Genomic DNA, 14,106 nt, shown 5'->3' on the forward strand with positions numbered 1-14,106 from the left:
GCTTCTTGGGAAAGAATCAAAACAGAACCAAAACAATGTGGTTGGGCCGATTGTTAACAGCAACACGAGTTGGATATTGAAATTTCTCTAAAGACGAATATCGATAATTTTTTTTCAATGTTGGCGTAATAATGATTTTTTTTTTAAATTAAATAAAACAAAATAAAACAGCAAACAAAAGAGCAGGGCACTTCCATGACTTCACTAAAAAAATTGGCAAAAAAAACTTAAACCCAAACAAACTATTGATGCGGTGTGTATGGGTAAAACATTGTGGTTTGAACTTCGGGAAACCCCAATTATTGATTTTCCCTTCGGAAGTGCAATTGCAAAATCCAACTAATCCGTACTGAGCCACCATGCTTTAGGTATCACGATGTCTACCTTCTGGTATATGTTTTGAGAGAAAGGTTCGAAGGTTGTTACTTCCTAGTTTGTTCCTTGCCTAGGCAACGTAGACTCAACTGTCAATAATGCTCGACCAGTAGCTAGATAGACTAGCACCAGGTGTTCTATCGGTATGACGAATCTTTTCCGCGCCGCAGCAGAAAGTTTGTTATTTTTCCGCACCACCACTCCGATGGCCAATATTTGCCTAGTTGAGACAAATTGCAATCGATCGATTAAACACTAATTAGGTACAGAGGGACACGTTCTGGTGCAGAAACACTTTCGTAAGGCCAGTTCACTCCGGACTATCGGATGAGCAAAATGAGCAAATCACCGTCCTCGGACACGGCCAGCGAATCCCTGAGCGTTAGCGACGAATCAATTGCGGCATCGGTGGCCAGCTCCATGAAAGCGAATTCCCCGACCACCGCCACTAGCAGGTATCTCGTGTGCATTCATTCGTTGATTTAGAGAAATTAATAAATCGAATATTCCTGCTTTAGATCGGCTGGAGGAAAAACGGCGAAGAAAGCGCCGAAGGAGGAACCAAAGGAACGGCCCCCATGGCGTCCGGCAAGTGTCACCCTGAAGGCTGGTGCCGCGAAAAAGACCGATTTGCGAGCGAGAATTTTGGACATGTCCAGGTAACTGTGTAAAATAGAAATGACAACCACGAATGAGGGATCGTTTTAAAAGAATCTTGAATCAAAATTTTAGATTTTAATATCGGTTCTAGATTAAAATTTGAGGTTTTATAGTTTTGTTCCTTTTTTTAAATTTATTATGACTGTGAACATCTCCATCTGATAGGTTGGAAGCATTGCATTTCTATGCGCTTCCCGATTTTGGCCGAGGAGTTTAAAAATAGCTTGCGCATGGCGCTGTGCCTGCAGGCGAACGTCGAATCGCATGGAAGTGAAACATACGCGCAGAAACTATTCACGCACGCACGCCGCCGCCCTCAGAAAATGTTGACTGTTGTTAAAGGTTGATACGATTGCAGTTACAATTTCCCATTTGTTGCAGAAGGTTGCGTCGCGTGAACGCGTCCGTCCAAACGGATCCGATCCATACCAAGCTGATGAAGGAAATGTCCACCGATAGGCCGACCGATTTGATCCCGATGGTGGACGAGGCGATTTTAACAGATGGACAAGTTCTGGTCCGAGAGGTTGGGAAATGTAGGTTTGAGGTGTTTATAAGATCAAAGAAGGCTATGACCAACATTTTTCTATTTTCTAGTGATCATGTCCCATTCCGTGGCGCAGATGACAGATGGTGTTCCAGTGATGGAGGTTGCTACGCAAACAGAACTTCCCCGGAGCAGTGTCTCGTTCGGGAAGTTTCTTGAGGTGGATTCAAAGCTGCAGCTGAATCAACCAGAAACCACCAGTTTTGGGGAGTTGATGCAAATCGACGCTAAAATCAAGCAAATGTTTCCGGAGCTCGATCAGGAGAGCAAAGATGGAAGGGATAATCCGATGGATGCTCCAAGTGTTACGAATAGTTTGAAAGAGCAAAACACACCCAACTTGTTGGCAGCTTCTTCCCAGGAGCCAACGACGCACAAAGGGCGACTCCTGGAACCACCGGCATTCAACGCTTGGCAGAATCTGGACTTCTCCGATGAGGAATGTGAGAACTACATTGGCCGAGAACTACCGAGACGTTCCGTTGGAGACATCGATCGGCCGTGGAATGATTTCAAAGATCTGATACTAGGAAGACGCATCGCGAATATGCGCCTTTCTCCGATTCCTCCACGCAAACATCGACCAAACAAGAAAACCGTTACCTGGAGTGATACGCAGAGGCGAGCAGTTTCCGAATTGGTCGAAGGAGCCACGGCCCTGATGGACATGTTTGACGAAGTTTCTCTGCTGCTGGGACCGGACATCAAATTTCACGTCATGCCACCGGAAGAAGACTTCAAACTACCCCCGCCCAAATGGGCACCCCTGCTGGACAAATCCTGCGATCTACTGGAAGAGAAACTAGCACAGGTAAAGCACATTGAGGATGTACATTTTGATAAAGTTCAGTTGAAACAGCCATTCTCCTTCACCCCTCCGATGGGAATCGACATTGAGGCGAATTTGTAAAAACAGTAATAAAACCACCTAATTTTAAGGTTCGTTTATTGAGATTTTATTTTTAATTTACAAACTTAACAGACGTTGTTGTTCTTTGTATCTAATTAACTCGTAAAATTAAAAGTAATAAATCCTACCGATAGAACAACCGCTGTTGTTACTAGTTTTTAGTTTTTTTTTCGCAGGAAGCTTTCAGCTAGGGAGTTCGAGTTATAGCGAGATAGAGAAATGCACTAGAGAAGAATACAATAAGAAGCACCGGGTTGAGGCCGTTTGCCGCTTCCGAGCTCTCGGATTCTCCGTACGATCTACCGAAGGTCATTCATATAGACGCCCAAGTCTATACCCTTAGTGATGTGTCGTACTGCCGAGATCTCGCCGGCCAACCGCACACGCTTTCTTCGCGGATTCTTACGAATGTCTAGAGTTACTAAGGTAGCGGTTCCAAATTGCACACACTCTTAGTTTAGTCGGCGTTCGATTCCAATATATCGTTTGTGTCTTTCAACAGCATAAATCGAATTATAATTTCCATTGGATCCTGTAGTATATGTAATGTGTATAACAATAACAAATTAACAACTCTCATTGACAGCTTCTTGAACACATCGATTAACTCTAACGATCTTAAACGAATACTTGTTTTTTATTGGTTAGAGTTTACTGTTCGGAAGCAGGACTCTCCTCAGTCTTGCTCTCTTCGGCAACAACTTCGGCTGCTGGTTCTTCGGCAGGGGCGGCTACAGGCTCTTCAACCGCTGGAGCAGCGGCTTGTTCTTCAACGGCGGCTGGTTCAGCTGGGGCAGCCTCGGGGGCCCCTTCTTCCAGCTTGGCGGCCTGTCGCTTCAACAGTTCCTCGTCCGATTCGGCGATGCGCTTCAGTTCCGCAATCTCGCGGAACAACTCCTCGTTGTTCTCTTCGATGGCTTGCTTCTCCAGTTCGTTCAACCGAGCCAGTTCGTCTTCGCGGATCTTCTGCGCCTCGGTGATGCGCGTACCCTCTTCCTCATTGCGCTTTTTCTCCTCGGCCTGGCGGGCTTCGTCGGCCAGGCGAGCCTCCTCCGCCAAACGGGCCTCCTCAGCCAGGCGCTCTTCCTCCAATCTGTAGAAGGGGGTAGAAATTGTATCAATATGAGGAAGAATTATTTTTTAAAAAAGACCATTTAATAATGAACACTGTACTCGAAAACAATTGAAACTGAGGGATAAAATTTAGACGTTTGAAAATGTGGGTAATATTCTATCATTTATTGACAGAAACTCGTTTATAGTGTATTTTTTTATAATCGAGTCACCCGAGTCACTCGATTTCAGAAGTCGCTTTAGGTAAGAAACGTAACTCCGGATGAACTTTGGGAATGAACCTCTGTCACTGCACTTAAACTAATTATGGGAGGGAATAAGTTGACTAGGTACTTTGAAATCAAAGAACCGTCAAAATTGTTTAACACCAGATAAATTTTGAAAAGAGAATTGAATAGTTGACGTAATTTGGCACATTTATTCATTTTTAGGGTTGTCAAAATACGAAACACAGGAATTTTGACGAATTTTCAAATGCAGCTGGTTTTGGAACTTTTTGTCAACTAGCAATTTCTAATATTTTTTTTGCACTTAAATTCAACTTTGCATTGGATTTGGAGAATATTCAAGCAAGATCTCCACAATATTTTTTTTTTAAATATTTTCTAAATCAATTCAATTCTAAATCAAAAAGTAGTTCGTACCAGTTGAAAACTTTGGATTTGAACGTTGCCTACACTCCTTTCTATCTTCGCCAAAAACGCTGAGCCTCACTTTTTCTAATTTCAATGCCGACGGGCAAGCGAACACAGGCAAAATCGCAAGCTTTCGCGAAAATTGTCTGGATTTACTTTTAGTTTTTTATTTATCATATTTTTGTGTCATTATACCACTAGAATTCTAGCGTAACATTTAAAAAGGGCGAAACTGCCAAATGTAAACAAATCGAGTTAACGGTCATTCCGGATGCATCCTATCAAACGCGGTTTCATCTTAAAATTACTTAGAACTTTCAAAAAATTGATAAAATTCAATTGGGCGAAACTTCCTGTTGATGCATTTTCGTTGGAACGTGAAGTTACGCCTATTCAAAATGGAGTGAATTTTTCTATTCGTGTAGAGCCAAAAGGCGTAACTGAGTTGACCGTGTGTGACAAAACGGCCTAATTAGTTTTTGCGTGTAGGATGATTTGGCGTAACTTCAAAACCAAAACAAAAACGGCCGATCAATTGGGCGAAACTTGCAGACGTAACTGAAATCGAAAACAATAATAGGGCGAAACTCGAAAATCTCTGAAATCACGTGAAAAAAGTTAAAGTTTTTGATAACCATCGAACAATAAGAGAATATAATGCACATTTTTTGATTTTGTTGAACAAAAAGTGGTCGATTTTACAAATAGGATTTGAATAGGTGTTCCGAATTTTCAAACGCGTTTCTCTCGTTTCGAGCTTACTGCTAGTTTCGCCCTTTTTAAATGTTACGCTAGAATTGGTATAAAATTGGATTTCTGGTGAGTATTAGTTTACTGCAAAAATTTTGCGTGAATATACTTAAAATCCAGTGCAAACTTGTATCTGATTAATCTCTGAGAAACATATTTGAGTTACGTTACGAGGTTTCCGAAACTATAGTTTAAGTAAAAATTGCTTGAGAAACAAGATAGATAAGGCGATTTTAAGCGAGGAGTGTCAAATTGACTTTCAAGGTCTGATTAGGGAGTTTTATTTTCCTGGGCTTTCAAGGTGCGCCCACAAAAAAAATGGTGAAAAATTTAAGATATCAATAATTCATTGAGGGTCCCTCAAGCCGCCAAAGCAATAGTGTCATATTGACACTCAAGATCGTTAAAGGGTTGAAGACTCTTTCACAATTGTCATTCGGGTCAAAGTAGTGTGGTGCAATTTTTTTAACCTTTGAAATTCATATCAAGGATGTTTCGCATTAAAATGGGTTTTTTTCCACATTATCGTCAATTGTTTTTCGAGTACAGAATTCAATTCAGCCAAAAACCATGTTCACTAAAAATTAGGCAAAAAAGACATACCGCTTCTTTTCTTCCTCTTCCTTTCGTTTACGCTCTTCCTCTTCCAACCTATCAAATTGGAAAACATGATTATTTCATACTATATATCCTACTCAACTTTCTAAATTCTTACCTCTTCTTTTCCTCCTCTTCCTTTCGTTTGCGCTCCTCTTCCTCCAATCTGGAAAGGTTAAAATCTTTATTAAAATGACATAAGATTATTCCTTTTCAATTTTCCGTGAATATTAAGTATTGCTTTAAATTCGCGGAAAATCACACATTTCAAGGTATTAATTTAAATCGTAAGCAAGACGAACACAGTTTGAAACCCAATTTTTGACGACTGCACAGGACGGTAACTGACACATAACATGGAGGATCGTATTCACACAGTTTCTTGTGCGTGAGAGTGAAAACGAAACCAAAGTTTTAGAAAATCAGAATCCAGCTATCCCCATGCAAAACGACGGACTCCTATCGCCAATTCACATTTGGGGAACGCTGGAAACGTCTCTTTGCCAATCGTACCGTTTCTTTTCTTCTTCGGCCTTTCGTTTGCGTTCCTGCTCCGCTTTTCTGTGAATCAGTGAATTATTAACAATTTATTCCACTGCTCTGTCTCCAAATGTTTACTTTACGAAAACAATGTACTCTATGTTTGCAGAACTTACCGTTGGCGTTCTTCTTCCTCCTTGCGTTTGCGTTCCTCCTCTTCCTGTTTGCGTTTCTCCTCCTCGGCCTTTTTCTTCTTCTCGGCAGCCTTCTTCTTTTTCTCTGCAGCCTGTCGAGGAAATAATAAAACAGAGAAAAACCGTAAGAGCAAGTTCACTGGTGTTGGGGAGAAGTGGTAGAAATTTTAAAAATTTTACCATACAAAAATGTTTTCAAGATCTTTGGGCGTTGTATTTTTTTACAGCACTTTCCTATTTCAGCCGTATGTGATAGAAATATTGCTATTTTTATATCACAGTATGCGAAAGTACAACACGTGTTGTTAAAAATCATGAAGGCCACAGATCTTGAAAATGTTTTTGCATGGCGAAATTTTCAAAATGTGCAAAAAGTGACAAAATTTCTACCACTTTTTCCGAATAACAGTAAACTTGCTCTAAGGAACCCACGATTTTATATCAAATGTCAATTTTCAACGTGTATTTTTCTCTGAAGAACATCTTAATTGCCGAGGATTCAAAAAAGAAACCAGATGCTTTTCAAATTTACCCGTATGCCGTTCGGTTGAATATTAACCCCCGCGATTTTCCAAGGCGTCTCAACTCACCTGTCGGGCTTCCTCTTCCAGGCGGGCTTCCTCGGCTAGCCGCGCTTCCTCGGCAAGCCGTGCCTCCTCGGCGATGCGTGCTTCCTCGGCTAGCCGTTCCTCCTCCTTGCGTTTGCGTTCGGCCTCTTCGGCAGCAAGGCGAGCTTCCTCTTCCTGGCGAGCCTTCTCCTCCTGACGCTGCTTTTCCCGAGCGATCGATTCCTCCTCCTTCTTCTGGGCATCCTCGAGCATCTTACGGCGTTCTTTTTCCAGATTGACCGGTTCGAACCGATGCTTGTTCAGCTCCGCGACCTTGTCGCATTTTTCCCGCTTGTCCTGCAGCTTGGGATCGGTCGGGTCGTCGTATAGCTTCGGGTTGTTGAACTTGCGCGTTGGTCGGACTGGATTTAATCTCACTGTGTGGAACGCAGACAGATGTAAGGTTAGGAAAGATGGGATTGATGGGGCTAAGAGGTGATCTGTGGTTTGGTGCAATGGTGAACCAAAAGCAGAAACAGAAGAGATTTGCAACAATGAACATAGATGGAAAAGATACGATTCTTTTTTTTTTTAATGGTGAATGTCGTGAGTTGTGTGAGAGATAATAGTTGTGATTCGTGATATGGTGATTTTCACGCAATGCATCAAATATTTGCGTTTGCCACAAAAATTGTGATTCTATCAATCGAGATATAGTCCTGGTGTCTTCTGGGACTGTCGATAAGCTAATTTCACGCCAGATAAAAAGTATGCAGCCAATTCCAACAACCAGCGCTGGCTGTTTTCATTGATCGTATTTTTTTGTTGTTGTTGTTGTTAAGTTCAAACTGCATTTTGAAAACAGACGCCATTTATTTCTTCCAAAATTCAGTGCGGTCAAATGTATCGGGCGGGTGATCGGGTAAGTGTTTTAAAAATGGTTAAATCATAAGAAAAAGTTATGAGCTGAATTAGAAGCGGAAATCATGAGAAATTGGGAAGTTTACTTACTTTTAATAGTGGTTAAACAGGAGGTTGGTTTGTGGAGTTGATTTCATCGTTTGTATCAGGGAGTGTATCCCGGCGAATTGAAGGCACATGTTTGAATCGAGATCGCATTAAGGTAATATGAAAAAAATCTTTTTTTTTACTTCGAATAATGTGAGAGATAGAAAGAGATGGCACTGCAACAGCACCTTACTACTTGCTTACGATTGTTACTGTACACCTACAGCTAGAGAAAGAACCAGGGGCTGGGCAGTTTAGCATGCTCTAGAAGAAACATTCACTAAGAATCTGTACACGGTAAACACATTGGACACATATTTTGAGTTACTGAAGAAAGAAACGTAGAGTTCAAAGATCGTTTTCATAGTTGGTTGTTTTATTGTTGATCATTTTCTTCTCGAATGTTATTTACAAATGTTCCCTTTCTGGATTCAATACACATCAACGTAAATAAGCAAAGTAAATATAATATTTCGATCCATTTCCACTCGAGGAAAATTCCTCACTCATTTAATGTGAGAGGTTATGTTTCTCGCTATTTCTTGATGACTATATTCTTTATTTTTGTAGATAAACAATCTTTTGTGTAAATACATATAATCGTTGAACGATCGCAAAAAAAAAAACTAAATAAATCTTCTAGTCTCTGCTAGTGAGCTTCAACTTAACTTACATTAAACAACTAATGTATAGGCACGATAAATTATCCTTAGCAGAATTAACAGACAATTACTTGTCACTAAACGAACAGAACCGAACATCTTAACCGGTGGATTTTTTGTTTTCCCTCTCGAAACGTACATGTAAACGGGAGACTGGTTTCGGTTTTGCGCTTTGATATGTTAAGATTGTTTTGGCAGCAAAATGCATTTCAAGTTTTTAATTCCGTTAGTTCTAATTTGATTTCTTCTTTGCAACTGAAATTTACCAACAAATAAAAGTTTTATCTGCTTATCTCGGAAGTTGCTTGGAATTCAATATCGCTGGTGACGCTACTTGCGTGGCAGTACGCAGCCAAAAGAAAAGCCAAAAACATAACCAAAAAAAGCCAAATTTAGTTTTAATTTTGTTTACAAACAACGTGTGGAACGTGCAAAAAATGGCAACTGAAAATTTGCGGCTGAATCGAAAACTTATATTCCAATCGTGGTTATTTTAACTGATTGCTTTTATTTGAGAAAATTATATTGTGAAAGTTTTTAAGCCTGAGGAGCACTGGCGAGAGTGTTGAGATTTAATAGGGTAAGTTTCGCCTAGTTTTTGTTTGTTTGTATCGGTTTAAGAGAATTTTGCTTTCACATTCAACTTAAGCGGCCAGATTAACATCGCTGCTATAGATGCCCTTTTTGTCCCCGAGATTCGATTTCTGAACATTAGTATCAGTTCCAACTGGAATTAGAACAACACAAGACACATATTAGCGAGGAAGGAAAAGACAGAGAAAGAGAGTGAAAAAGATAGAGAGAGAAAAGATAAATGGGGGAAAAAAGTAGATCCACTGATTAGAAAATTTGTGTATAATTCAATAAGTTCAATTTGATCTGATTCATTTGAAGGATTTCGTTGACATTTTAGTCACTGTCATGGTTTTGAATGAAAAAATTAACTATGTGTACGCAACAAGTGTGAATCGTATTTTTGTTTCGTTAAGTTGTTTATTAGGGCCGATATGGATAATGTGATGTTTCGACTTGCTTTGGAGTCTTTTCCAAGGGATACTTTTTGGTCCAAATTCAAGAAAATTCGAATGAAGCCACACGATACTTAGTTTCAAGTTTTGCAACCTGAACGAACATAGAATGAAGTTGTGAACACAGAGAGATACGATCGAATGAACGTAGAGACATAGAAAACGAAGTGTCACCGGATATCAACAAACACAGAACGGTTTCCAGATTTACCATCGAAGATGCAAATTTGATTGGTTTTTTTGTAGTCAGTTTTTCAAAGCGGCTCCCCCCGGTGGTGCTTTTTTTTCATAATATTTCCTAACAAGCAGCCCTGTTGCTCTTGTAATCCAACCAGACAAACTTCCCATTGTACATGCTCCGTTTGTTCGGGTTGCACATGTTGTGATAGGTTCTGGTGTGGGGAAGGTACAGCTGCTGCCGGTATAAGTTGTTCTTAATTTTTACTGTGAAGCGTGGAATTTTAAAGAAAATTGTTAGAGCAAGATCTGTAAAGGTTTTCGAAACATTTCAGGTGATCATTACAGATGGGAAACAACAAGTCAGCTCGAACTATTTTAGGTTGGAGGTGCCGAAAAAGACGTATGTACTGTGCCTATTGGTAAACAAACAGCTCAAATACGTCAAATTTCCGTTCGAAAAAACTTGGAATAAAATAGACACAATAAAATCACAAACGCAGCCAATTACAAAAACGTGATGGTCCGTTTCGAGTGATTGATGTTCAACAAAAATGCCTGAAGAGTTGGCAAATGAATGAGAATTTTTTTTCAGGCATTTATGATGTTATAACACAGCCTGTACTCGCGTAGAAATGAAAAGCTTGAGAGAAAAACTAAGTATGAGCGTGTTCTATTATTACATGAGCGTATCTGCTTGTGTTGGTATTGTTGGCTTCTGCTAATGCTGTTGTTTTAGTGGTTGTTCTTGTCTGTGTTTACTTGAGGTTGCGATTCTGCCAGTTCTCGAATAACGTCTTCGAGAGCTTTGCGTTTCTTATGAGCCTTGAGTGTAGTAGTTTTTTTCGGTAGCGTGCTAAAGCTGGATAAATAGAAGACAAATCACCGTCAGTGTCTACTTCATCTCGAAATTTGAATTCGCAGAAAGCTCGAACGGTTGACAGCAATCGTTCGTTGCGAGACAGACTGTTGTCAAACGGGCGAGACTAACTACAATAAACAAGAAACTGCTCCCCTAGAAACAATAACCGATTCGGAATCGGTTTTATTCCTTCTAGGTTGGCTAATTTTTTTAGAAGGATCATTACATGTAATCTTCCAAGGATTCCTTGGCGTTCCAGATCAGTGCTCTCTGTGCTTGCTGTTGCTTTTTGCGGTTCATTCGGGTGACGATGTCGTTGTGAGCTTGTAGTTTTTGGAGGGACCACGTGAGAGGAGACGGACAAAGTTTTAGTTGATCAAACAACAATGAACTCTTGGTTGATGTGCTGTGTGATGGCGAAGTGAGCTGTCCCAATTTTTCGTGGATGATTTTCGAAATTGACCTTCTAGCTAGTCTATTTAGTTTATTTGTTTTAATCACAAAATTTTGAACAAGAATCTGTGTCGGCTGTTAGTAACACATTGTTATCAGACAGTGTTCCACTGACAATTACCGGTATGCTTCCCTCTCTCTCAATCTGAACGGACTCAAACCGTCTCTCTTTCTTCTTGCAAGCTACGAGGATGGGCGCTAGGCTCGAAAGCAGGCGTTTATTCGTGAAGGAACTCCCGGAACTCGTCGGGCACTTTGTAAGAGTACTTCAAGTAGTACTTTTCAAGGTATTGCTTTATTCTTGTATCCACTGGTTAGGCAAGAGGTAAATAATAAAATTTAATTCAATAAATACAAACAAACGAGATTTGGGAGATGAACATACGATAAATATAGTGTTGTTAACATATTTTAAAAATATTCGTTGATGTTCGTTTCGAAATTTCGAGTTTCGTTTGACCCAAGAAAATGATCAATTAAAATTTGCTGCCTGTTTCTTCTTTACGTCTACTCACACACACACCTACTAACGCGTTCTATTGATTAGTGTATTCTGTAACGATGGCGTCTAGAGATATGATTCGGTGAACATTTACACGCGGCGGTAGGATGTGAAAAACGATGTAACGGGATAGGCGAAGAATCTTATTAAAACGGTTGATGGGTAACGGTAGTAACGGTAGTAACTACGATCTGAGGGTGCAACGGGAAAGAAAGAAACCAGGATAAAAAATACTGTACATGTTTCGAACAGAGGAGATAAAACAAGGGGTTAGCAAATAGTCAACGCAACTACTGTATTGCTAAACAAAAAGCGCTGCGATTTTTGTTTTGCTTTTAAAGTAAAACGCAGTGCCGAGGTTGTCTGATGCGTTAAGGTACTTGTTGGCGGAATGATGCAGCCATGCGGATTCCAACAGCAGAAAACTATAGCAACAATGGCTGCGTACTTGGCGAGGATAAAACAATACATGTTAGCTACTCTGGATGCGCACCACTAGAAGTCAGCTGAAAATCATCCATTTTTTGTTGTTGTGGTTTGAAAATCTAATGAGCGTGTAGTAGGTAGGTTTGGTGTGAGAGCGGGAGTCAGGCGTATTAGGCGAACAAGCTCCTCGCAGAGCCTACTTCGACGGATTGCGAATTGATGTTCTGTGTACATAGTGATTGACGTTTCGAAATGTGTTTTGAACTTCAATGTTGTCAGAAATCCGTTATTCTATTGCTGTTCTGGGTTTCTGTTCATTTCAGCTGTGGACTAAGTCAGTTTTGACATTCCTCAACTAGTTCCGGTATTTCTGGGGTTTCTATTTGCTTTGATTCTATCTGTGGTGGTGGTGATGTTGGTGTCGGTGGTTGTGGTTTTGGTGAGGAGGTAATAACAGTAGTGGTTTCGGAGATGGGTTTCTGTCTTTCTGCCTGTTTGGCCTGTCTGCGCTGGTTTCTTTGGTGCTTACCTTCCTCAACGTCCGTCTTGGCCTGTGTACGGTTTGACTTATAGTGGGACATGACATTGACTTCCCTGCCAACGCGGGCCGTGTCATAGTTATAGATTCGGGGCTTCGACTTCGGGTACGCCGCCGATCCGATAATGCGTGCACTGGCCAAGTGATTTTTGCCTTTTTGAAGCGGAGAGAAATCCGGATAGTTTCGATTTTAGAAATAAAAAAATCAATGTGCTTTCTATTTGGTGTGATTTCATAAAATACATCTTTAGTTATTTTGGCATTCGATTTTGGAAAATGGTTAATTACAAATTATTTTTCGGCATATATTTGCTTGTATATAGATGGGTGATACGCTTCAATTTTTTTAACCTACATACCAATCAGCTTGCGATGTAAGGGTTGAGTTTTGTTTTATTATCTACAATGGAAAGAAGGTACCTTTGGACAGATTGTGGACCCCAAACTGTCGGGTTCAAATGACCGGAGACAAAAAAAAAAGGTCGATTCTTTTCCTAGTCTAATAACACGAAACGGAGCACTGTGCTATCGAACGTTTGTGTGTTTGCGCACCGTACCTGAACACAAAACCGAACTTAACACGATAAACCAGAATGTCAATACTAACCCTTTTCATCGACGTAGTACGTGTAACGCCAGAGAACATCGTCTAACAGAACGTATTCTACGGATTTTCGATTGCGGTTGCGGTTGAAACAGGCAAGTAGCGGAAGAGTTTGTTCAAGCCATCCAAAGCAGGTGATGCAGTTACGGATTAGATTTGTTTTGTTTATGGTAGCAGAAATGGCAAGCGCGTAGTTTGGAAAAATAGAAATTAAATTCATCAAACAGAATGCTTTTTACAACGATTTTTTGATGACAGGTATGGGATGATGAATATTCGCCAACGCTCTACGGAATGTGATGCGAAATGACTTTGCATGGATAGAAGGAACTCGCCATAAACTAACTATAAGTAAGTAAATAAGTGCTCTGAAACTTGAAAGCGGTACAAGTGCCAGATAAGGCTACTAAGAAAGAAATAAAGAACAGAAATAAACGCGAAATCTTTTAGGCGAATCGGCTTGTTACGATGACACTTACCGACGTAACGGGAAGCGGGCGAGTGGTATCTGGCCATGGCCTCGATGTTCCTGGCAACACTGCGCAGCGGATCGGTGATGGTGCTCTTGACGTAGGTGTCGCTGTTGTACTTGTTCTGAGCACTGAACGGATCGTACACCCACTTCTTGAGGCTTCGGGTTCGAAAAGTAATCAAACAATTGATTGATTAATTTGTTTCCCCAGAAAAAAGTGAAAATTGATTCGACCTACTTTGGCTCAGCGGCGGCCGCTGGTAGTGGGGGTGTTGGCTGGATCACGCGTGGCACTGGATCGTTCAATTGACGCAGCAGCATGGCGGTCGAGTTGCGAATTTCACGTTTCTCATCCTCAAATTCCTGTGTTCGAGATTGATGTTTAAACGCAGCCGGAAGGTAAGACAATTGTTTATTCTTTTTGCTCCGTACTTATTCGTTTTTCCACAAACATCATCAGTTGGTTAAGATTCGAAAGACAAATAATAGCTATCAACCCTAGCTTTGATCAAGTCATTAAATAGATCTTCCAATCAATTCCGTTGAAACAGCTCTGACAGTCGAGTTACTCGACTCGTTTTATGTAGTAGGGCCCTAAATTTAA

At 40.6% G+C, this 14,106-nt stretch overlaps 3 protein-coding genes across 9 annotated transcripts in view; 2 read left to right on the forward strand and 1 right to left on the reverse strand.

Annotated features, from left to right (window-relative positions):
* Nucleotides 1-458, forward strand: part of LOC129738252 (CCR4-NOT transcription complex subunit 6-like) — a 10,212-nt gene extending 9,754 nt beyond the window's left edge. The window contains exon 4 of the mRNA XM_055729436.1: nucleotides 450-458. Within this exon, the coding sequence (XP_055585411.1) occupies nucleotides 450-458 (9 nt within the window). The remainder of the gene's footprint in view (nucleotides 1-449) is intronic.
* Nucleotides 459-515: 57 nt separating this feature from the next.
* LOC129741764 (uncharacterized) lies at nucleotides 516-2,631 on the forward strand. Of its 2 annotated transcripts, none has more exons than XM_055733556.1 (4): nucleotides 516-830; nucleotides 894-1,034; nucleotides 1,420-1,571; nucleotides 1,633-2,631. In XM_055733556.1, the coding sequence occupies exons 1-4, from the start codon at nucleotides 703-705 to the stop codon at nucleotides 2,490-2,492; spliced, it is 1,281 nt and encodes a 426-aa protein (XP_055589531.1). In that variant the 5' UTR covers nucleotides 516-702; the 3' UTR covers nucleotides 2,493-2,631. The 2 variants fall into 2 exon arrangements, with proteins under 2 accessions (XP_055589531.1, XP_055589526.1); XM_055733551.1 differs by having other exon boundaries at nucleotides 518-830; nucleotides 1,417-1,571.
* On the reverse strand, nucleotides 2,512-14,083 carry LOC129741729 (capping protein inhibiting regulator of actin dynamics-like). Of its 6 annotated transcripts, none has more exons than XM_055733517.1 (10): nucleotides 13,741-14,082; nucleotides 13,510-13,661; nucleotides 13,034-13,090; nucleotides 12,418-12,579; nucleotides 6,813-7,192; nucleotides 6,205-6,314; nucleotides 6,062-6,109; nucleotides 5,667-5,714; nucleotides 5,555-5,602; nucleotides 2,512-3,585 (listed from the first exon to the last, which is right to left on the reverse strand). In XM_055733517.1, the coding sequence occupies exons 1-10, from the start codon at nucleotides 13,821-13,823 to the stop codon at nucleotides 3,144-3,146; spliced, it is 1,530 nt and encodes a 509-aa protein (XP_055589492.1). In that variant the 5' UTR covers nucleotides 13,824-14,082; the 3' UTR covers nucleotides 2,512-3,143. The 6 variants fall into 6 exon arrangements, with proteins under 6 accessions (XP_055589492.1, XP_055589486.1, XP_055589504.1 ...); XM_055733511.1 differs by having other exon boundaries at nucleotides 6,813-7,207; XM_055733529.1 differs by lacking the exon at nucleotides 13,034-13,090 and having other exon boundaries at nucleotides 6,813-7,207.
* Nucleotides 14,084-14,106: the final 23 nt, after the last annotated feature.

Source organism: Uranotaenia lowii, chromosome 1 (genome assembly GCF_029784155.1).
Source record: "Uranotaenia lowii strain MFRU-FL chromosome 1, ASM2978415v1, whole genome shotgun sequence".
In the NCBI taxonomy this organism is placed as follows: domain Eukaryota; kingdom Metazoa; phylum Arthropoda; class Insecta; order Diptera; family Culicidae; genus Uranotaenia; species Uranotaenia lowii.